This window comes from Geotrypetes seraphini, chromosome 3 (assembly GCF_902459505.1).
Source record: "Geotrypetes seraphini chromosome 3, aGeoSer1.1, whole genome shotgun sequence".
Classification (NCBI taxonomy): domain Eukaryota; kingdom Metazoa; phylum Chordata; class Amphibia; order Gymnophiona; family Dermophiidae; genus Geotrypetes; species Geotrypetes seraphini.
Genome location: NC_047086.1, coordinates 406,493,658 through 406,517,621, shown reverse-complemented (window position 1 = coordinate 406,517,621; position 23,964 = coordinate 406,493,658). Strand labels below are relative to the sequence as shown.

At 47.1% G+C, this 23,964-nt stretch overlaps 1 protein-coding gene across 6 annotated transcripts in view; it reads right to left on the bottom strand.

Moving 5' to 3' along the window:
- Nucleotides 1-23,964, bottom strand: part of LIN9 (lin-9 DREAM MuvB core complex component) — a 234,035-nt gene that overhangs the window by 61,933 nt on the left and 148,138 nt on the right. For all 6 annotated transcript variants that reach the window (XM_033939856.1, XM_033939857.1, XM_033939858.1 and 3 more), the window contains 2 exons: nucleotides 6,779-6,898; nucleotides 6,075-6,176 (listed from right to left, as the gene is read on the bottom strand). In XM_033939856.1, the coding sequence (XP_033795747.1) occupies nucleotides 6,075-6,176; nucleotides 6,779-6,898 (222 nt within the window). The remainder of the gene's footprint in view (nucleotides 1-6,074; nucleotides 6,177-6,778; nucleotides 6,899-23,964) is intronic.

Genomic DNA, 23,964 nt, shown 5'->3' with positions numbered 1-23,964 from the left:
ACAACATAGAAACACGATGACAGATAAAAGCCAAATGGAGGAATGCTCATACGCAGTAATCATTATCTCTTCCTCGCTCTAAGAGATCCCATGTGCCTATCCCACACTTTCTTCCGTGAAACTGTTCCACGCTTCTACCACCCTTTCTGTAAAAAATATTTCCTTAGATTACTCCTTAGCCTATCACCTCTTAACTTCATCTTATGCTCTCTCATTCCAGAGCTTCCTTTCAAATGAAAGAGACCTGACTCATGTACATTTAATCTGTTACTATTAATTTGAACTAAATAAAAGATATCCTTTATACCTTCTCAGTGCTATACTTATACATATATATACAAGGGTGGTTTGAAAAGTTTGGTATAATAGTTAAACAATATGGTCTCCATTGAGGGCTATTCACTTAGTCCAGGGAATTTCTAGGTTGTTCAACTTGCTTTTTTACCAAACTTTTCAAACTACCTCGTGGCGTTCCATCTGAGTTTGTTTTGATCAATACACCAACAAAATTTCTTCAGTGCTAAGCTTCCAGTTCTTAAATACATCACCACTATTGCCATTGCTCTAAAACCTTGTTCCTGTTCTCATTTTATCCACTACTGACAACTTGCCCATGATTGCCATTGGGTTTTGTGAACCATAGGGAAGAATGGCAAGTCAGGCATGAAGGTGACTGTAATAGAGAAATAGATTATACATCAATGGGGTAGGGACGTGGAACTGAAAATTGAATTTGGAGTAGGGTCAGTTTACAGAGCCCTGCACATGACCATGGAGCAACGTTGCAGACATGCACTCTTGCCTTGTTTCTGTTCTTAGGGGTTGGGAACTAGCTTGGGGTTAGGCTTCAGAGGGTGGTGGTGAATGGCACCCCCTCCGAAATGTCAGAGGTGATAAGTGGAGTGCCACAAGGCTCCGTACTGGGCCTGATCTTGTTCAACATCTATATAAGAGACTTGACAGAAGGGATCCGAGGTAGAATAACATTATTCGCCAATGATGCCAAACTGAGCAATGTGGTGAGCAAAAGCACAACAGACAAAAAAGCAATGGCAGACGACATGGTGCATGACTTACTTCTACTGGAGCACTGGTCTAGGTCCTGGCAACTCAGCTTCAATGCCAAAAAATGCAAAGTCATGCACCTGGGAAGCCAAAATCCATGCAAGATTTACACCCTAAATGGCGAGATTCTGACAAGAACTGAAGCAGAAAGAGACTTAGGGGTGATTGTCAGGGAAGACATGAAGTCTGCAAACCAAGTGGAGCAAGCTTCATCCAAAGCAAGGCAAATCATAGGTTGCATACGCAGGAGTTTTGTCAGCCTTAAACCTGAAGTCATTATGCCACTGTATAGATCCATGGTGAGACCGCACCTGGAGTACTGTGTGCAATTCTGGAGGCCGCATTACCGCAAGGATGTGCTGAGACTGGAATCGGTCCAGAGAATGGCCACCAGGATGATCTTTGGACTCAAAGAGCTACCGTACGAGGAGCGGTTAGGGAAATTGCAGCTCTACTCACTCGAGGAACGTCGAGAGAGGAGAGATATGATCGAGACATTCAAGTATCTCACTGGGCCGCATCGAGGTGGAAGAAGACATCTTCTTCTTCAAGGGTCCCGCAGCAACAAGGGGGCATTCGTGGAAAATCAGGGGCGGGAAACTGCACAGTGACACTAGGAAGTTCTTCTTCACTGAAAGGGTGGTTGATCGCTGGAATAGTCTTCCACTTCAGGTTATTGAGGCCAGCAGTGTGCCAGATTTTAAGGCCAGATGGGATAGACATGTGGGATCTATCCGCAAAGATAGATAGGGAGGGTCACTGGGGTGGGCAGACTTGATGGGCCCTGGCCCTTATCTGCCGTCTATTTCTATGTTTCTAGGTATACTCAAAGAAAAAAGGAGATCCCTCCTTCCTAAATCATGGAAGGTAAAGATTAAAAGAGAAGTGTCACATGTTTGTGAATCCCTAAATATCTTGTTCTCCTCAGTTCACAAAATCAGACTCCTGAGGCAGGCCTTTTAGGCCGAAACACGATCGTGTTGAGTCAGTGTCATATCTAATAAAGGAGATTGGGCACCAACTAGTCACCTTCTTTGTTTGTTTGTTCTTAGGTATACTCTACAGCAGCAGAACAGGTTGAAAACAATAATGCTCTGATTGAAAGATATGAGTATGAACCTGTTCATAGTCTAGCCAGCTGTAATGAACGTCCCAGAATGGATGAGGAAAGGCTTAATAGGTCTTGGCTAATAAAGGCAAAAAACATCCTAAATAGGATGTGCACTGGCCTCTTCCTTCTCCCCTACAGTTAGTTCCAAGTCTCCAAGGTCTTTAGAATAAAGAAGAAAATGGAGATGAAGGTTGATCTTGACACTGTCTGCTTGCCATTAGTAAATGGGCAGTTGGGTAAGATATTCTAAAAGAATAGTGTGAATATCTCCCGGAGTAATGTAGTAGCATGAATGGTACAGTGGAAGACATTCTAAGTTGAAGAATCTGGTTGATCCTTGTGAGGGAACCCAATCAGTGAATTATCTAGATAGTATTCTCCATCTTTGAGCTTCAGTATCTTTGAGCTTCAGTGGAGAATATGGATGATACAGACAGTCAAGGAAAGGAAGGTGATCCACATGAGAGGCCATAGACTTATCCACGCGGCTCCTCCAATTCTCCTCCTCTGCTGCTGTTCGCTGCCTCTCACTGCGGGTGGTGCCGGCGGTAAGCAAACAGCCGCCGCCACAGAGCCCAACTGGACCCTGTGGCTCTGCCGCTCCCGGACGCTGCCCCCCCCCCCTGGATGCCACTACCCCCTCTTCTGGGACTCTCAGGTGCTGGCTCACTCCTGCCGGATGCACCCTGACTCCTATGCTCCACCCGAGGCCACCGGTGCTGCTATCGCCTCTTCCCCCCCCCCCCTGACTGGCCCTGCCTTACCCCTGCACCGCTGGTGATAGAAAGTGCCTGCCGCTGCTCTGCTGCTGAGCCTTGAGCATCTGCGCATGCTCAGACCTTCTGGATCTCACCCTCTTCGAGATTCTCATGAGATCTCGAGTCTCATGAGAATCTCGGTAAGGATGAGATCCAGAAGGCCTTGAGCATGCGCAGATGCTCAAGGCTCAGCAGCAGACTGGCGGCAGGCCCTTTCTAACTAAGGACAGGGCCAGTCAGTAGATGGGGAGGAGATGATCGTAAAGGGAGGGAGCAGCGCCAGTGGCCTTGGGGGGAGCAATACTGTTGGTTCCCGCGGTCGGGTCAGGTTGGGTGGGGGCTTGCAAATTGAGTCAATGCTCGGTTTGCGAGTTACAGTTTGCTCGAGTGTTTTGCTCGTCTTGCAAAACACTCGCAAAACAGGTTACTCATAAACCGAGGTTTGACTGTATTTGGATTTCCAAAAAACCTTTGACAAGGTACCCCATGAACACCTACTTCGGAAACTGAAGAACCACGGGGTGGAAGGAGACGTACATAGATGGATCAGGAATTGGTTGGCGGGTAGAAGTAGAGGGTATGAGTGAAGGGTTACTACTCGGACTGGAGGAAGGTTACGAGTGGTGTTCCGCAGGGGTCGGTGCTCGAACCGCTGCTATTCAATATATTTATAAATGATATAGAAACAGGGATGAAGTGCAAAATAATAAAATTTGCAGACGACACCAAACTATTTAGTGGTGCTCGGACTAAAGAGGACTGCGAAGAATTACAAAGGGACCTGAACAAGCTAGGGGGGTGGGCGACGAGATGGCAGATGAAGTTCAATGTAGAAAAATGTAAAGTATTTCATTCAGGAAGCAAAAACCCGAGGTACAGCTATACGATGGGAGGGATGTTATTGAGTGAGAGTACCCAAGAAAGGGACTTGGGGGTAATAGTGGATAAGACAATGAAGCCGTCGGCACAGTGCATAGCGGCCGCTAAGAGAGTGAATAGAATGCTAGGTATAATCAAGAAGGGTATTACATCCAGAACGAAAGAAGTTATCCTGCCGTTGTATCGGGCGATGGTGCGTCCGCATCTGGAGTACTGCGTCCAATATTGGTCGCCGTACCTTAAGAATGATATGGCGATACTCGAGAGGGTTCAGAGGAGAGCAACACGTTTGATAAAAGGTATGGAAAACCTTTCATACACTGAGAGACTGGAGAAATTGGGGCTCTTTTCCCTGGAGAAGAGGAGAATTAGAGGGGATCTGATAGAGACTTACATGGAGAAAGTGGAGAGGGGCAGATTCTTCAAACTTTCGAAAACTACAAGAACGAGAGGGCATTCGGAAAAGTTGAAAGGGGACAGATTCAAAACCAATGCTAGGAAGTTTTTCTTCACCCATCGGGTGGTGGACATCTGGAATGTGCTTCCAGAGGGCGTGATAGGACAGAGTATGGTATTAGGGTTCAAGAAGGGATTGGACAATTTTCTGAAGGAGAAGGGGATAGAGGGGTACAGATAGAGGACTACTACACAGGTCCTGGACCTGTTGGGCCGCCACGCGAGTGGACTACTGGGCACGATGGACCTCTGGTCTGACCCAGCAGAGGTACTTCTTATGTTCTTATTTAGTACTGTGCGCTGCTAGCATATGGTATAGAAGGTGCAGATGTTGAAACATTGTTGCCTCAATAGGCAAAGCGCTTCAGAAATGACAGCCTGCATTGAAAAATGATGGCATCAATGACAGGCATGCATCAAATAGACTTGATGCTATATGTGCCACTGACACTATTTGATGTTGATGTCCACCGGTACTCATAGGGATTGGCATTACAGAAAAGTCCAAGTTGCTGGGAATCTGACTCTAGGCCTAATATTTCTAAAAGAGGAAGAAAACATTCTGGTAATTGGTTATTGTTTTTCCCTTCTTTTTTATTTTTGTCTATAGTCCCGGAGTCGGGGCCAGCCGGAAATGACGAGACCGTGGTAGAGTAGAAAGAAGGCTGAAAACTGTCAACGGTGACAATAGGGGCAAAGGTTTTAAAGTTATCAGAAGACCCCATGACACCAAAACATATTAAGTTAAAAAATTGTTGTTATTAAATAAGGTAGAGAATAATAAACAATGAACGAGAATGTAAATAATTGAAAAAAGAGAAGCGGGAAGGCAAACTCAAGGGAACGAAGTTTAGATAAGTCTTCTTCACTCCACGGGAAACTGACAACATCATGGGCTGGCATCGGGCAGGAAGGCACTTGCACAAGCACGGTGCGGGCAGTCTCAAAGCTTTCATAAAAGCTTAAAGCGACAGTACACTTTACCACTGTCTTTACTTGGGCTCCGTGGATGACATCACCCACATGTAAGAATATGCTTTCTGCTTTTCTAAGGATAACTACCTACTGCCAGACTTCCTTGTGCAAGTTCCTGTTAAGTTGGGTCTGGGTATTTCTCTCAAGATAGACCACAGATCTCTCCTATACCTTTTTTTTCATGTGTGTCATTTGCGTCAAATCATAAAAACTTAGCTGGATAACAAAGGTCTTGCCTCAGCCGCAGGAATTGCCATGTTCTGATTTGACTAGATAATCAAATTATTTAAACCTAGATAATCAAATTATTTAAACCTTAAAACTCAAAAAAGAAGTGCAGTGGACACGGTGAGTATCAGTAGTTATAATATATATTTTAGAAATACTGCACAGTACAGAATGGATATAGGCTCAATCCTTTAGGCTAGAAGTCGGAAATTCAAAGATATATACATGTATATATATTGATATATATATATTGAAATATATTGTAAAGCGTTTTATCAAATTTTAAATAAACTATAAAACTATAAACCTAAATCCACAAATCATAGCGCATTTCATCTACTAGATCAACTAGGCAAAAGCTTTAAAAACTGGGTCTGTGCAACTTGGAAACTAAAATGTAAAAGGAATTAATAGGATAGTTTTATCATTAGATCTGATAGAGGGCCAGATTTCCTTTAGAATGATAAATAAGCCTCATATCTGTTTGAGGCTGAAGGCTTCCCTAGTGACATAACGGTTTCTATATCACTAGACTCCAGACTTGAGTTTAGAAGGAAATTGATCTGTAAAATGAAAAAAAAAAAGAGCCGTTGAACACTTACCACCTGGATCAGGAACTCTACTGGAAAGCCGCCTATTGTTTCACTGTCTGAAGTTGAAATTTTGTTTTTCCAGGGAGATTGTCCCAACAATATGTCACTGTCCTACAAAAGAATGTTGGATGTAAACACTAGCATGCTTTAGATTCAACTTTGCTCTCTTTTTGCACCTCCTCACAATTTAGTCATTCTTCCTACACCAGTGTTTGTTAATCTTTTTTGTGACCATGACTCCATAATCATTGGCAAATTAAACTGTGTGACCCTCTGGAAGTGCAAAATAATAATGATGCACCTATGGAGAACTCACATGACTTGTACCTCCAAATGTGGGTTTTAGTGACTCCATTAGGTGTCCTGACCCACTAGAAGACTATTATGCGCTCTGCCCTTGCTGGAGATTGCTCCAGTCCCAATGCTGCCAACCTGAACAAATGCTTCCTATTAATGTGGCACTAGAGCTAATCAATTACCACCTTTGGGATTTGCTCCTATATGACTACTTCGCTCCCCAAAAGCCAGCTATCCTCAAGCAGGACAGGATATCCAATTACTGAGCTCTCAATCCTCTCAGAGGCTGCCAATACAATAATATCTCTTGCATTGCCATTTGGCTATCAAAACCATCTCATCTTCAGAGGGCATCTTTCTAATTATCTAATGAGAATGCAGCCACAATATATTAATATATATACGACTTCACTTACTGTAATGGGTGACTGGGTAGTAGGTGCGTAATGCAACCGTGGGGGTGTCATGAGGTATCTGGAAGGTCGTTGTTTTTGTCCAAAGGCAGCAATGGGCATCGATTCGTGAGGCTCATTACTCTGCTCAGAAAGAAAAAGCATACATCTCTATAAGAAGGGACAGAAACTAAGCAATAATTTAATTGGGGTCCCACATACAGACAAAGCTTCTCTCTAGGCCAGTGGTATTCCTGAGTTTAGTGGCAAGATGTGTTTTTGTCTAAGAAGTGCGACTCATTGCTTTTATTACATGAATAATTATCTCCACTTGTAAGTTACAGCAGCCATGATAGTGGTTATGACTTTTCTTCTCTATAAATTAGAATGCTGCATGGGAATGGGGATTGCAGGAATCTCTTCCTGTGGGTACGGAAGAAGTTGCCACGGGATTCCAGCAGGACTGCAGTCAAAATCTCTAGGGACTCCAGGATGAGGTATGGTGGACTGCCTTGAGAGAGGCAACTGGAGCACCAGAATGGGCCTGGGAATGCCCATAGAGGAAGCTGTAACATCAGAGTAAGGCTTGAAACACTAAATAAAAATCAAGGGAGGCTGGTGGGATTGGGAAGAAACAGAGGGCTGTAAGCAAGTAAATAATAGTGGGGAGTGTGTGGTACGGTGGTTAAAGCTACAGCCTCAGCACCCTGAGGTTGTGGATTTAAACCAACGCTGCTCCTTGTGACCCTGGGCGAGTCACTTAATGCCCCCACTGTCCCAGGTAGATTGTGAGCCTGTTGGGACAAACAGGGAAAATGCTTGAGTGCCTGAATAAATTCATGTAAACCGTTCCGAGCTCCCTGGGGAGAATGGTATAGAAAATTGAACCAATAAATAATTAGTGTTGACTCCTGTGGGGATGGAATGGATCTTAGCAGGTAACATAGAAACATAGAATATGACGGCAGAAAAGGGCTGACGGCCCAACAAGTCTGCCCACTCAAGAACCCTCCCTCCCAACTAGTCTGCCTATTCAAGAACCCTTCTCCCCTGGAGTATCTATCGTTTGAGCATAACTCTGTACTACTCCCACCTTTTTGTCCCATCGACTCTTGAAGTCGAGCAAGCTACTGGCCTCAATAGGTACAGTTGGGTATGGGATAGATTCCACCAAGAGTGAGCAGGGATGTGTGGAATTTCTGTCCCCATGCATCTTTCTACCATAAATACATTTTCACAGACCTCAAAAGATCACTGATTAAACTTCTGTCAATTAAGACAAACATATCCAGCACAGCATCTGAGAGAAATACTTTGGCTGCCATATGGAACTTTTGGAGCCCTGAAACCTCAAAGTAAGTAAATGAACAAATACCCCACAATATAAATTAAAGTTAGAATTGCTCTAAATGAGGTTAGACGGCTCATTTCAATATTACTACTACTAACACCACTAGTGCTAATTATTTCTGTATTGCTACTAGACCTTCGCAGTGCTGAACACATTATATGCAGGTACTTGTCCCTAATGGACTCAATCTTAAGTTTTTGTACCTGGGGCAAGGGAGGGTTAAATGACTTCCCCAGGGTCTCAGTCCGCTATACTAACCATTAGGCTACCTCTCTGGTCCTTGAGCACAAAGCTTGTTAATATTAAAGATCAAAAATGCATCAGAAACCTGCATCAGAAGATGATTTTATTTTAAACTTTTCTCCAAAGCAAATACACATTATTTTGTAGTGATTTTTTTGTTTTTGGAATTGTCTTCAATCTATAGTGCAGCAAATGGAAAACAGCAGTGTCTTTGGCTCAGAAATAGCTGTGCATCCTTTTTGGGCACAGGACTGCAGCCTTGTAAGTTTGTTTTAAGTTGGCAGCTGTGTCTATTTCTAAGAAGTGCTCAGAATTTATACTGTGGTAGAGTATTTTCAATCAGCCTCAAGTTAGCACTTGTCAAACTGATAAAGACACAAAGGTTGCAATTACAACTAACAAAGGTAAGGAACATGGCAAGTATCATCTTATGAACCTTATCTTTTTGTTTTGGAAAGGCAGCCTGAAACAAACTGGACCTAGAGGGATAGAGTTGGTATTCTAAACCTCAAATTCTGGAGAACTGTCTGACTAAACTGATTATCTTGTTGGGATTCCTGTTCCAAACAATATGATTTGAATATGTAGACTATGTTTTCTATTGAGACTGACCTCAAGTGGGCTACTGATGTTTGAGCTGTGACATACCCTTTTCGAGACAGCCAATTTAAAAGAGTTTGTTGCCAATTGCATCCCCCATCTTGCTTGGGTTAAAAGAAATAAGCTGGGTAAACTTTCTAAGACCTTTGGTTACACCAAATAGAAGACCAAAGATTTTGTTTTTAACATCCAAAATGTGTGCTTTCATCTTCATGGGCAGAAGGTTTTGGGAAAAAAAACACGTTGGTAGACTAGTTGACTGCTTAAGATGACCTCCAACACCATCTCTTAGGAGGAAGAACTTAGGATGAATGTCCAGTCCACTCTACTGTTGAAAAGTTTGGGTAATATGGATCCCTATGGGCTGAAATAACCTTCATCAAAAACAAGATCTTTCAAGTAAGGTACTTCAGGTGAACTTTCATCAACTGGGTTAAGATAACATTGAAATCCCATGACACTGCAGGAGGGTAGATGGGAGATTTCAGTAGAAGCAAGGCCCGTGTAAAGTGAACAACTAAAGACTGAACAGAGATGGGTTTACCTTCAGCTTGGTGATGGTAGGTGCCAACTGCACGAAGAACTCTTATGAAGTTGGTCTTAAGACTGGATTCTGAAAAATGTACAAGGTATTCAAATGTTTTTTGTGTAAGGCAGGTAATATGTAGAAATAAAACAAAAACAAAGAAAAAAAAATTAATACTTTTTTTTATTGGACTAACAATGTAGTTTATGATTAGCTTTCGAAGGTAACCTCTTCTTCCTCAGGCAGGAAAGATTATAGTACCTCATCCTCACACCAGATAGCAAACCTCTTCCAATCTCCTAGTGGAAACTTCTGTAGACCAGTGGAACTTGAGATAAATTCAGGCAAGTTGAGAGAATCCACCATTATCTTTTTAACATCCAAGCCATGAGGGCTAGGGACTGATGGTCAGGATACAATGGGGACCTCTGATCCTGAGTAATTGGTGTTAGAAAAAAACAACATTTCAGGAGAAGTGACACCACCTGGGATGGTGGCAGCCAAGTTGAGGGCTCCGTCTTTTGCTGCAAATTTTCCCAGCAGAATAGACACACCTGATCGATTGGATTGACTCTGGATGGAACTGGGGATTGATCTACAGGTGTACAGTAGATGGCGTCTAAAAAGAAAGCTAATGTTGACAAAAACACTGGGTTGGGTGCCTTAGAAAGTGGCAAGTGTACTGTCATATGGTGTGAGTCCAGCAGAGGAGACTACATGCCGTACCTACCCGACAGGACCGATTATGGAACAAAGGCAATTGGCACCAATAGAAGGTGAGAGAGCTGAGGTCCTGCTTAAGGCCAACATGTGAGAATGGATTTCAGAAGTAAAATCACAAATTTTGGCTGTGGCCACACAAGTGATAGAAGTCATACAGAAGCTCAAGTCCGAATTCACTGATATGAGTGCCCAAATTGATGCGGTGGGGCCCAAGTGCTTAGGGGTGAAGACAGTGTAACTGGGGGATAAAGGGGAGTGGAGGACATTCGAGCAGAAATACAGGAACTGGTTGATAAGATAGAGGACCTCGAAAACCATACCCGATGCAACAACTTTAGGGTGTGAGGGGTTCAAGAAACCATGGAAAGTTGTCACAAACTTGTTTCGTTGGCTCTTGGCAGAGAACTTAGAACCTGGTAGAGAGCCTATCATGCACTTGGCCCTCATACAATGGAGAGACAGACATTTTGGTTAGCTTGCAGAGCTGTGCCCTGAAAGAGCGGGGGAGATGGGGACACTTAAATGAAATGGTTGCAGAATTTAACTCTTTATCAAGATTTGGCAGCAGGAACCCTACAGAAACTAAGATCTTTTTGGGATATGACCAAGACACTAACCAAAATCAACATTTGATATCGGTGGACATATCCATTTAGGATGGTGGTGACTTTTAATGGAGCCCTTATCAGGGTTACTTTGCTGGGCGAGGCAAAGACCCTACTGCAAAAGGAGGGGATCGAGATGCCAAAGGAAACAGGAGCAACAGTAGAGGCTCCTTCTATTCAGCAGCATTTGGCGGCTTCCATTAGCAGAAAACAGGCAGGGGTGTCAGAGTACAACTATCAGTTTCTGGCCAACAAAAAGGAAGCAGAGCTTGAACTTATGGACACTAGAGGGACACCTTTATGCCATGAAAACTCCTATGCTGAGGAGCGGACATGCTGGGGAAGGAAGACATAATAGAGAAAGAATTTCTAGAGTTAAGGGAATTTATGAGTGATGGTTGAGTGTGTATGTGAGAGATATGACTATGTGCAGAGATCCAAGAGGAAGAAGAGTAGAGGACTTTTAATGTTGGGATATGGTAAACTGTCTGTTAGTGAGTTACCAAGAAGGGAGGAAAGCTTCTGTATGCTGGAGGGAGATTCTTCTGTCCTGAGCCCTCCTGTACAGGATAGGGAGATGAGTATAGTAGAGACTCAGTTAACTGCGACTCTCACACAACCAGCAAAAAAGTCGCCGGGAAGGGGGGGGAATCCCCCAAAGTACATTCTGAGCTGCAATTCCGCCCTCAAGCAGCTACAAACCCTACTCCCTCCCTCTCCAAAGCACCAGCATGGCAGTGGTCCTGAGCTGTAAAGCCCTCCTTCCTCCCTCAAGCCCTAGAAGCAGGCGGCAGTCTTGAGCCACAAACTCCCTCTCTCTCTTCCTTACCTGATGCGCAGTGGTCAGCAGGAGGCATAGGCTGCTTGCGGCCAGCCCCGGCAAGGCCTTTCCTCAGATGCGTCACTTCCAAAGCATCAGAGGAAAGGCCCTGCCAGGGCTGGCCACGAGCAGCTTGTTTAGAGGTTGCCTCCAGCTGAGTGCTGTGTTCGGCTAAGGAAGAGAGCAAAGGAGGGAGTGAGTGAGGGGGTTCGTAGCTCAGAACTGTCGCCTGCTTCTGCCACTTATGGGCTTGAGGGAGGAAAGCTTTGTGGCTCAGGACCACTGCCGTGCTGGAGCTTCAGGGTGGGACAGGGGTTCTTGAGAGTGTTTCTAACACTCTCTCTAACCAGAAAAACTGTTATTCGGTATCCACCAATCCCTGTGGGTGTCGGATAACTGAGATTCTACTGTACTTTGAAGGGACTCCATGGGGGAAAGAACTTTCAGGAGGTAGGAATGTGTGAGTGCAGGTAGGGTATGAGTGACAGAAGAGACCATAAATGGGGATCTCAAAGGTATAGAGGTGGCAAATATACAATGTTGGGATGTGGGGAAGGGGGAAGTTTGAATGTGGGGCATTGGGAATATAGAACCAAGATGGCAGAATATAAGAATAGCCTTACTGGGTCAGACCAATGGTCCATCAAACCCAGTAGCCCGTTCTCACAGTGGCTAATCCAAGGAGTAACAACATTCCATGCTACCGGATCCAGGGCAAGCAGTGGCTTCCCCCATATCTTTCTCAATAAGAAATTTTCCAAACCTTTCTTAAAACTACCTACTCTATCCACTCTTACCACATCCTCTGGCAACGTGTTCCAGAACTTAACTATTCTCTGAGTGAAAAAAAATTTCCTCCTATTGGTTTTAAATGTTTTTCCCTGTAACTTAGTTTCTGTAATTTTTGACAAAGTGAAAAATTGATCCACTTGTACCTGTTCTACACCACTCAGGATTTTGTAGACTTAAATCATATCTCCCATCAGCCATCTATTTTCCAAGCTGAAAAGCCCTAACCGTTTTAGTCTTTCCTCATACGAGAGGAGTTCCATCCCCTTTACCATCATGGTCGCTCTTCTTTGAACCTTTTCTAGGGCCACTATATCTTTCTTGAGATAAGGAGACCAGAATTGAACACAATACTCCAGATGAGGTTGCACCATGGAGCAATATAGGGGCATTATAATATTCTTAGTCTTGTTAACCATATCTTTTAAAATAATTCCTAGCGTTCTATTTGCTTTCTTGGCAGCCGCAATACATTGGGTGGAAGGTTTCATCGTATTGTCTACGATGATACCCAGATCCTTTTCTTGGGTGCTAACCTCCAAGGTGGACCCTAGCATCCGGTAACTGTGATTCTTCCCAATGTGCATCACTTTGCATTTGTCCACATTAAATTTCATCTGCCATTTGGACACACAGTCTTCCAATTTCCAAATGTCTGCCTGCGATTTTTCACAATCTACATGCGTTTTGACAACTTTGAACATTTTATGTTTATTAATAATCTGCAAATTTAATCACCTCACTCATCGTTCAATTTCAAGATCATTTATAAATAAGTAAAATAGGACTGGTCCCAGTACAGACCCCTGCGGCACTCCACTGTTTACTCTCCTCCATTGAGAAAAATGACCATTTAACTCTTCCAGTCTGCCCATCCGCAGTAACCATTATCTCTTCCTCTTTCTAGGAGATCCCACTTGCCTATCCTACACTTTATTGAATTCAAACAGTTTCTGTCTCTACCACATCTTCTGGTAGACTGTACCACACATCTACCACCCTTCTGTAAAAAAGTATTTACTTAGATTACTCCTGAGCGTATAGCACAGTTACTTACCGTAACAGGTGTTATCCAGGGACAGCAGGCATATATTCTCACATGTGGATGTGGGTGACGTCATCTACGGAGCCCCGGCGCGGACAGCTTTTCAAGCAAACTTGATTAAAGTTTCAAGTTTGCACACTGCACCACGCATGTGCGTGCCTTCTCGCCCACTAGAGGGCGCATCCCACCTCGTGGTCCTCAGTTCCATAACTAGCAAGGAAGCCATCCCCGGGGAGGCGGGCGGGTTGTGAGAATATATGCCTGCTGTCCCTGGATAACACCTGTTACGGTAAGTAACTGTGCTTTATCCCAGGACAAGCAGGCATGATATTCTCACATGTGGGTGACCTCCAAGCTAACCAAAAAAGGGCAGGTGGGAGGATGGCAATTTAGGAAAACAGATTTTGCAAAACTGACTGGCCAAACCGGCCGTCACTCCTGGATAAAGTGTCCAGGCAGTAATGAGAGGTGAATGTATGAACCGAAGACCAAGTGGCAGCCTTGCATATGTCCTCCATCGGAGTGGATCGGAGGAAAGCTATCGAAGCTGCCATCGCTCGGACCTTGTGCCCCGTGACTCGACCCGGGGGAGGAAGGCCGGCCTGAGCGTAGCAAAAGGAAATGCAAGCGGCCAACCAGTTAGACAGAGTGCGCTTGGAAACTGGATGCCCTAATCGATTGGGATCGAAGGACAAAAACAATTGAGGAACCTTCCGATGAGGCCTGGTGCGTTGAAGATAAAATGCCAACGCCCTCTTACAGTCAAGCGTGTGAAGCGCCGTCTCGCCCGGATGGGAGTGGGGCTTCGGGAAGAACACAGGAAGGACAATGGACTGATTGAGGTGGAAGTCAGAAACAACTTTAGGTAAAAACTTAGGATGGGTGCGGAGGACCACCTTGTCGTGATGAAAGACAGTGAAAGGAGGGTCCGCAACCAAGGCTTGCAACTCCCCAATCCGCCTGGCGGAGGTGAGGGCAATCAGAAACACCGCCTTCCAAGTCAGAAATTTCAAGAGGGACTTGTTGAGTGGCTCAAAAGGGGGTTTCATCAGTTGAGCCAGAACTACATTCAAATTCCACACGACAGACGGAGGCTTAAGAGGGGGGCAAACCCTGAGTAACCCTTTCATGAAGCGTGTCACCAAGGGATGGAGTGACAGAGGGCGTCCCTCCAGAGGTTGGTGGAAAGCGGAAATCGCACTGAGATGAACCCGCACCGAAGTGGTTTTCAAGCCGGAGCGCGACAAATGAAATAAATATTCTAAAACCGAGGATACCGGAACTGATACCGGATCCAGGTGAAAAGACGAACACCAGGTGGAAAACCTGGTCCATTTCTGCGCATAGCAAAGCCTCGTCGAGATCTTGCGGGAGGCTTCCAACACCTCCTTCACCGATTGAGACAGGTCCGGAGGAGTCAGGGAACAAGAAACCAGGCTGTCAGGTGCAATGACTGCAGATTGGGATGTAACATGGATCCTTGACTCTGAGACAGCAGAGAAGGAGAGACAGGCAGGGGAAGAGGCTCTCTGGCACTGAGCTGGAGCAGCAGGGAGAACCAGTGCTGACGCGGCCATCGAGGTGCTATGAGAATCATCGTGGCCGTGGACGATTTTAGGTGTACCAACGTTCGCATGATCAGAGGGAACGGAGGGAATGCATACAGGAACCTCCCTTCCCAGTCGAGTAGGAAGGCATCCGCTTCCAGACGGTCCTGCGAGTACATCCGAGAACAATATAGTGGTAGTTTGTGTGTCTCCGGAGAGGCAAACAGATCCACCTGTGGCGTTCCCCAGCGAGCGAAAACCTCGCGTAGAACTGCTGAGTGTAGAGTCCACTCGTGCGGTTGCAGAAGTCGACTCAGTTTGTCCGCCAGGCAATTCCGTTCTCCTTGGATGTAGACCGCCCGGAGGAAGATGTTCCGGGAGGCCGCCCACTCCCAGAGGCGAAGAGCTTCGGAGCAGAGGGGCCATGACCCCGTTCCTCCCTGCTTGTTCACATAATACATTGCCACCTGATTGTCCGTGCGGACGAGGACCACCTGGTCCTGCAATATGTGAACGAAGGCTCGAAGTGCTAGGAAGATGGCTCGCAGCTCTAGCACGTTGATGTGACACTGACGGTCTTCTGTCGACCACAGGCCCTGCGTGCGAAGACCGTCGAGATGGGCTCCCCACGCGTACTCCGAGGAGTCCGTGGTCAGGACCTTGCGAAAGGGCGGAGTGCGAAACAATAGCCCCATGGACAGATTTGAAGAGTCTGTCCACCAACGCAGCGATTTCCGCAAGGGCGGAGTTACCGAAATGAGGCGAGACACCGGGTCGCACTCCTGACGCCACTGGGACGCGAGGGTCCACTGAGGGATCCTCAGATGTAGCCTCGCAAACGGTGTGACATGTACCGTCGAGGCCATATGGCCCAGCAGCATCATCATGCGCTTGGCCGACACCTTCGACAGTTGAGAGACCTGGTGGCTCATCCGTACCAGGGCTTCCAACCGCTGGGTCGGCAGGTAGGAGCGTAGGCGCACCGTGTCCAGCACCGCACCTATGAATTGAAGAGACTGCGACGGCCTCAACTGAGACTTTGGAAAGTTTATCTCGAACCCGAGAGTTTGCAGGAAGGCAATAGACTGTCGGGTCGCTGAGATAACCCCCTCCCTGGTCGGGGCTTTGATGAGCCAATCTTCCAGGTAAGGGAACACGTGAAGTCCACGCGACCTGAGGGCTGCTGCAACCACCACCATGCACTTCGTGAATACTCGTGGGGACGCGGCCAGGCCGAAGGGCAGTACCCTGTACTGGAGGTGGAGGTCCCCCACCTGGAATCGTAAGAATCTTCGACAGGCGGGGTGCACCGGAACATGGGTGTATGCTTCCTTCAGGTCGAGGGAGCACATCCAGTCCCCTTCCTCCAAGAGGGGATACAGAACCGGGAGAGACAGCATTCGAAACTTCTCCCGGGCCAGGAATTTGTTGAGCTTCCTGAGGTCCAGTATGGGGCGCAGGTCCCCGGTCTTTTTTGGGACCAAGAAGTAGCGGGAGTAAAACCCCGTGCCCCACTGGTCCTTGGGGACCGGCTCGACCGCCCGAAGCTTCAAGAGGGCTTTGGCTTCGGTTATAAGGGTCGGTAGCTGCGAACGGTTGCAGGGGACTAAACTTGGGGGACTGTCCGGCGGCGAGGACACAAAGTTGAGCGAGTAGCCCTCGGAGACGATCCGGAGCACCCAAGCGTCTGAGGTAATCCCGGTCCATGCCTCCCGGAAGGACCGAAGACGGCCCCCGATAGGAAGGGGTTCTTGTGAAAGTGCGGAGGGGAACCCGCCCCGTCCGCTCAGCCCGTCAAAAGGAAGGCGCTGGCTTAGAAGGGCCCTGCGCCGGGGCTTGGGGTTGTCCCCCTCTGCCTCGCTGAGACGGACGTCTCGGAGGCGGTCTCGAGAAAGCCGGGGTCGACTTCTGAGGGTATCGGCGCGGCGGAGGCCGAAAGGGTTTCTGCGGCGGGGGCCTAGGTTTGGGGCGGACCAGGGATGCTAGAGAGCGCTCCTGTTCCGACAAGCGCTTGGTCGCCGCGTCCAATGACTCGTCGAATAACTCGGACCCCACACAAGGCAAGTCTGCCAGGTGTTCCTGCAGGTTTGGGTCCATGTCGAGGGTGCGAAGCCAGGCCAAGCGGCGCATGGCCACCGCGAGGGCCGACACCCTCGAAACCAGCTCAAAGGCGTCGTACACTGCATGGAATAGGTACAACCGCAATTGAGACAGGTTGGACATAAACTTGTCGAATCCTGCTCTTTGGGAGTCCGGTAACGAGTTTCGATATTGAGGAAGGTCCTTCACCATACCACGCAAAAAGGAGGAAAAGGTGAAGGCGTAATTTAGAACCCTGGTGGCCATCAGGGAATTTGAATAGAGGCGACGGCCAAACTTGTCCAGGGTCCGCCCCTCCCTGCCTGGTGGAACCGCCGCAGAAACCCGTGAGGGCTGTGATTTTTTAAGAGCAGACTCCACCAGAAGGGACTGGTGTGAGAGCTGCGCCTTATCGAACCCTTTAGGGGGAATCGTCCTATACTTCGATTCCATTTTTGAAGGCACAGACGTGACTGTAAGAGGGTTTGACAAGTTCTTCAGCCAGGTTTGCAGAAGGACACTGTTGAGAGGGAGTCTAGGCACCTCCCTAGGAAGAGTGGGGAGGTCCTGTTCCTCCAAAAATTCTTTGGAATACCGAGAGCCTACCATCAGGTCAATCCCCAGGGCTTGGGCCATGTCCTGAACGAAGGATGAAAATGAGGACGGCCTAGCCTGGGGAGAGGGGGTTCTCGACCGCCCCACCGAGGAGAGGGGGGAGGCCTCATGGGAATAATGAGGGTCCCTAACCGATCCCGAATCCCAGGATCCCCTCTCGAGGGCCCTCGAGGGGGAAGGGGAAGTTATCCTCCTCGCAGAACCCTTGGGTGAGGACCCCGGGGTTCGTGGGACACTCTCCCGTTTCCTCGGCGAGGCGGCCCGGGAAGACTTCCCATGGGGTGAGCGGAGGAGCCTCGGGTTGTCGAGGCGCAGCTCCGACACCTGCAGCGCCTCGCCCCCGAACGACAAGGAACGGTCGCGCCGAGGCGAGCCTCGGGGCCGCTTGGACTTCCTCGATCGACGCCCCGTCCGAGGTCGCGTCGAGGGCGAGGCGTGTCTGGAAGACCTGGAGGAAGAGGAGGAAAGGCGGCGCACTCTGCGCAACTTTTCTTTGGGCCTTACACTGCGCTCAGGGGGTTCCCCCGAGGTCGAGGTCCGGGGCGGGGCCGAGACCGAGGTGAACGGGGCCACAGTACCCGAGACCGAGGTCGCCGAGGCCGGGGCTCCCGAGGGAGCCGAGGCCGGGGCCTCCGAGACCGAAGGCGCCCAGGCCGAGGTCGAGGCCGCCGGAACCGCAGCACGCTGCAACACTTCCAGGGCTCCCGACAGCTCCGATGAGATCAGAGCTCGGAGGAGATCCTGGAAGGCCGGAATCCCCACGAAGGTGGGGAGTTCCGAGTCCGGGGCACACTCCCTGGAGGGCGACCTCGGTCTCGAGTATTCCCTCGGGGTGTGCGGAGTCGAGGTCCGATGCGGGGCCGGGGTCGACCCACCCGCCTTGGCCTGACTCGAGGATGGCTTCTTTGCTGAAGGGGATGGAACAGAGGACTTACCCGAAGCTTGCTTCACTGACGACGCCTTCGAGGAAGAGGGCCGAGGCGAGGCCGAGGCCCCCGAGGACGCCGAGGCCGAGGTCAAGGCCGGGGCCGAAGCCGAGGCCGACGTCGAGGCCTTAGGCGGCGCGTCGACGGCGAACAATTCGGCCATTCTTGCCTTACGGCGACGGAGGGCCCTGTTTTGGAAGGTAGCACAGCGATCACACGAGTCTGTCGGATGTTCGGGCCCAAGACAGACAATGCACCACCGGTGAGGGTCAGTGATGGAAAGCAACCTCTCACACCGGCTGCACTTTTTGAATCCCGTAACAGGACGGGACATCCACGAAGAAAAAGAAGAAGGCCGGGAACGTACCGACGTCCCGCGGCCACGGCTTCCGGGAGCCCCCGGAGGCCGACGAAAAACGAAAGACTTTTTTTTTTTTTTTTTTTTTGAAAAGAAACGAAAGGAAAACAGCACCGCGAACTAATTCGAAGGGAAAAACAAACTAAACGCGGCAGCTAGAAGGCAAAAACACTGGAGCTCAGATCCACAGGGCTTTCTTGCTCCGCGGAAAAATTTGAACTGAGGACCACGAGGTGGGATGCGCCCTCTAGTGGGCGAGAAGGCACGCACATGCGTGGTGCAGTGTGCAAACTTGAAACTTTAATCAAGTTTGCTTGAAAAGCTGTCCGCGCCGGGGCTCCGTAGATGACGTCACCCACATCCACATGTGAGAATATCATGCCTGCTTGTCCTGGGATAACACCTCTCAACTTCATCCTATGCCCTCTCATTCCAGCGTTTCCTTTTAAATGAAATACTCGACTCATGTGCATTTATGCAAAATAGGTATTTAAACGTCTAAATTATATCTCCCCTCTCCCACTTTATCTTCAAAGTATACATATTGAGATCTTTAAGTCTGTCCCCATATGTCTTACGACGAAGACCATGCACCATTTTAGTAGCCTTCCTCAGGACTGACTCCATCATTTTTATATCTTTTTGAAGGTGCAGTCTCCAGAATTGTATACAATATTCTAAATGAGATCTCATCAGTGTCTTATACAGAGACATCAATACCTCCTTTTTTCCTACTGGCCATACCTCTTCCTATGCACCTTAGCATCCTTCTAGCTTTCGCCGTCACCTTTTCAACCTGTTTAAACTAAACTAAAACTAAACTAAACCTTAAGTTTGTATACCGCATCATCTCCATAAAGATAGAGCTCGACACGGTAATGAAGGAAGGACATAATAAGAAATTGGAGATTATGAAAAGGATAGCTAGCTTTACATTTTAAATAGATAGCTTTACATTTTGGAGAAAAGCCAGGTTTTCAGATGCTTTCAGAATAATTGGAATGAGCCTAGGTTCCTCAGCGGGGCAGGGAGGTTATTCCAAAGCTCAGTGAATTTGAAGAAAAGGGATTTCCCTAATTTACCTGCATACATGACACCTTTTAACGAGGGGAAAGACAGTTTGAGTATGTGGGTGGATCTGATAGGTCTCGAAGAATTCCAGAATAATGGGATTAGGGGAGGAAGAATGCCATATAGGATCTTGAAAATTAAGCAGGTACATTTAAAGTAAATCCTAGAAATCACCGGAAGCCAGTGAAGTTTTGACAGAAGCAGGGAAACATGATCAAATTTGCTTCTTGCGAAGATCAACCTAGCCGCAGTGTTCTGGATCCGCTGAAGTCTTTGAAGATTTTTCTTGGTTAGACTTAGATAGATGGAATTACAATAGTCCAGTCTGGAAAGAATGATTGATTGTACAAGGTCAGCAAAATGTTGTTGGCGGAAGCAGGATCTCACTTTCCTCAGCATGTGAAGACTAAAAAACATTTTTTTTTTACCAGAGAGTTGAGATGATCATTAAAGGAAAGTGTAGAGTCGATAATGATGCCCAAAACTCTGCTTGAGAATTCGATCTGCAGTGAGGGACCAGAAGGTAGTGGAAAGAGTGTGGGTAACTGATTTAATTTTGGGCCAAGCCAGAGTAGTTTTGTTTTTGACTCATTCAGCTTCATTTGTTTAGTTACCTTAAGATCATCACATACATTACACCCAAGTCCCGCTCTTCCGTCATGCACATAAGTTCTTTACTTTCTAAACTGTATCATTCCCTCGGGTTTTTGCAGCCCAAATACATGACTTTGCATTTAGCAACATTAAATTTTAGCTGCCAAATTTCAGACCATTCTTCAAGCTTTGCTAGGTCTTTCTTCATGTTATTCACACCATCCTGGGTGTCTACTCTATTGCAGATTTTGGTATCATCTGCAAAGAGGCAAATCTTACCCGACAGCCCTTCAGCAATATCATTTATAGAAATGTTAAAAAGAACAGGCCCAATAACAGAACCTTGAGGCACACCACTAGTAGCATCCCTTTCCTCAGAGAGACCTCCATTGATCACTACCCTGGGTCACCTTCCACTCAATCAGTTCTTGACCCAGCCCATCACTTTGGGACCCATCTCGAGGGCACTCAGTTTATTTATTAGACGTCTGTGTGGAACACTGTCAAAGGCTTTGCTAAAATCTAAATAGACCACATCTAGAGCACTCCCTCTATCCAATTTTGTCACGGTGCTGCATAGGCGACTAATAAACTTACCCAAAGTAACAAAGTGGATTAAAGGCTGGTTAAGTGGAAGGAGACATACGGTAGTAGTAAATGGAATTTGCTCAGAGGTTAAGGATTTTTTAGTGGAGTGCCTCAGATATGTCCTTGGGATGGATCTATTTAACAACTTTGTGAGTGAAAATGCGGAACGACTGTCTGACAAAGTTTGTCTTTTTGCAGATCATACCAAGCTTTGTAATAGGGCAGAATCTCCGGATGGTGTGGATAACGTAAGGCGGGATCTAGCGAAGCTTGAAGAATGGTCTGGTAACTGGCAATTAAAATTTAATGCTAAAAAATGCAGGATCCCTTACTTGTGGTGGCAGCAGTTAATGGGGAGAGAATTACACTGGTTAATCTGTATGTTCCCACTGACCATCAAGGGCTTCCTGGATTTTGGACCAGAAAGAGGGATCTCTTGTAGTGGAAGGGGACTCACATAACTCAGGAGGATGCCGACAGTATGGTAAGGAGGATAGAAAGGCTAAGAAAGAACTCTTGATGTAGTGGATGCTTGTTGTTAGCTTAACCCCACAGCCCGGGACTATACACACTACTCGGTGCACTGCTCTTATTCCAGGATTGATTATTTGTGGGAAGGGATTTAGTGCATCAAGTCTTGAGGGCAGGAACTGAACAGATCTTGTGGTCAAATCATGCCCCAGTCTGGCTGACATTAGATAAGACAGTGAGGGATCGGGGCAAAAATATTGGAGACTAAATGATAGTCATTTAGAAGATCAAGTGGCAGCTCAAGTGCAATAATGGATATTGGCAATCCATCAGAGTGCAAATCTGCATCTGCAATTTGCACATCCTGACCTCCAGAAGGAAAACTCTCCCCAAGCTGGTGTTGGAAAAAAAAACGCCAAGATAATCCAAGCACTGAGACAGAGTCAACAGGTTTTTGGACAGAGACTGCCCAGGGACTGCAGAAACTCCACAACTCGAGCCATAACCCAGGAACTCTCCTGAAAAGACTTTGCTCGAATCATCCAATCATCCAGAATGCACTAGAATGCCCTCTTTGTGAAAGGCTGCAGGCACCACCACCATAATCTTGGTGAAGGTGCATGGTGCCGTAGCTAGACTAAAGGAAAGCGTACAAAGCTGATAATGCTCTCCCAAAATCGCAAAACGAATGAAGCACTGATGGGAGGCCTGAGAAGGTACATGCAGATAGGCTTCTATCAGATCAAGAGAAGTCAGAAATTCCTCAAATACCTGGAACCCGGAGCGCTCTGTTGACACCTTTGAGATACAAAATGGGCCCAAAAAAACCCTCTTTCATGGGCACCACGAAGTAAATGGAATACCTGCTGGTGTGAATCTCCTGAGGAGGCACTGGGACTACCTCTCTGAGGTCTAGCAACCTGAGCAGTGTCTGCCGAAAATCCCTCCTCTTCCAAGTTGCCTGACAAGAAGAGGAGAGGAAATGATCTGGCAAAGGTCATGAAAACGCCACAGCATAACTGTCCCAAATCACCTCTAGGACCCACTGATCTGTTGTGATCTCGGTCCACGCCCAATAAAACTCCCACAACTGGGCTCCAACTGGGACTGGTGGGGGGGAGGACCCGCAACGAGTTATTGGGTTGGACAGGTGGAGGAAGAGCCTCTGGAGGAGTTGCGACCTGCCCAGCGGGCCCCTCAAAAGGACTGCATGCATTGGAAACAACATCCTCTGGAAGGAAGAAAGATTGCACCCTAGCTAGGGTGGTACCTACTAAATTCCCGTAAACACCCCCTGGGCAGAACCACCTCGCAAAGCCTTGGGAGGTCGGTCCTCTGGTTATTTAACTCCTCCCTGAAGAGAAAGAAGCCCTGAAAAGGAAACAATGAGCTTAGCCTTAGATGCCACATCCGCCGACCAACTTCGAAGCTACAGGGTACGGCGGGTCGCTACTCCGAGAGCCATGGACTTGGCCAAGGCACACAACAGGTCACACACGGCATCAGAGAGATTAGAAGCTCCAAGCTTAATCTTAGCAACTTCTTGATCCAGATCAAACAGACCCAAACAAACCTCAGCACAGACTGCACAAGCTTACCACGCCACCTCCTGGACACTGAGAAAAGAGTGATTGTAATAGGGACTGCACAACTCACTTGTATTGTAGCCAAAAGTAAAGTGTCCCAGTCTCCACCTGGGGGCAGAGGAGCATAAACCCATACTTTCTGTGCCAGTCTGGAGGGACGCTAAAGAATGAGGGTTTAACTTGCTGGTCAAGACTACTAGTCTTGTTGCACAAGAATTTATGAATTTTAATATTTATATCAAAAACTATGGAAAATTGGACTGACGATGAAAGATAGTCAGCTGTGACTTCCGATATTGAAGAAATTGGTTGCACAGGCCACTTCCAAATGGCCCTTAAAAAAATGTAAACACTCAGATTTTTGAATATGGTCTGCCTAAGTTAGATTGTAAGCTCTTCTGAGCAGGGACTGTCTATTAAATATCAAAATGTACAGCGCTGCGTATGCCTCTCAGCTCTTTATCAGTGATAAATAGTAGTAGTAATAGTGCCTGCAATCATATATCAGCTTCTCTGCTAAGCACAGATGCATTTACAATAGACTCTTCTGACAATTAGTACATGGATGAATAATTACTCTGTTTTAGAAACTCTTGAAGACATTTTTGTCCCTCTGCATTTTGAAGCTGTGCAATTTTACTGTCATGTTTGGATGCATTTATGAATTGTGATT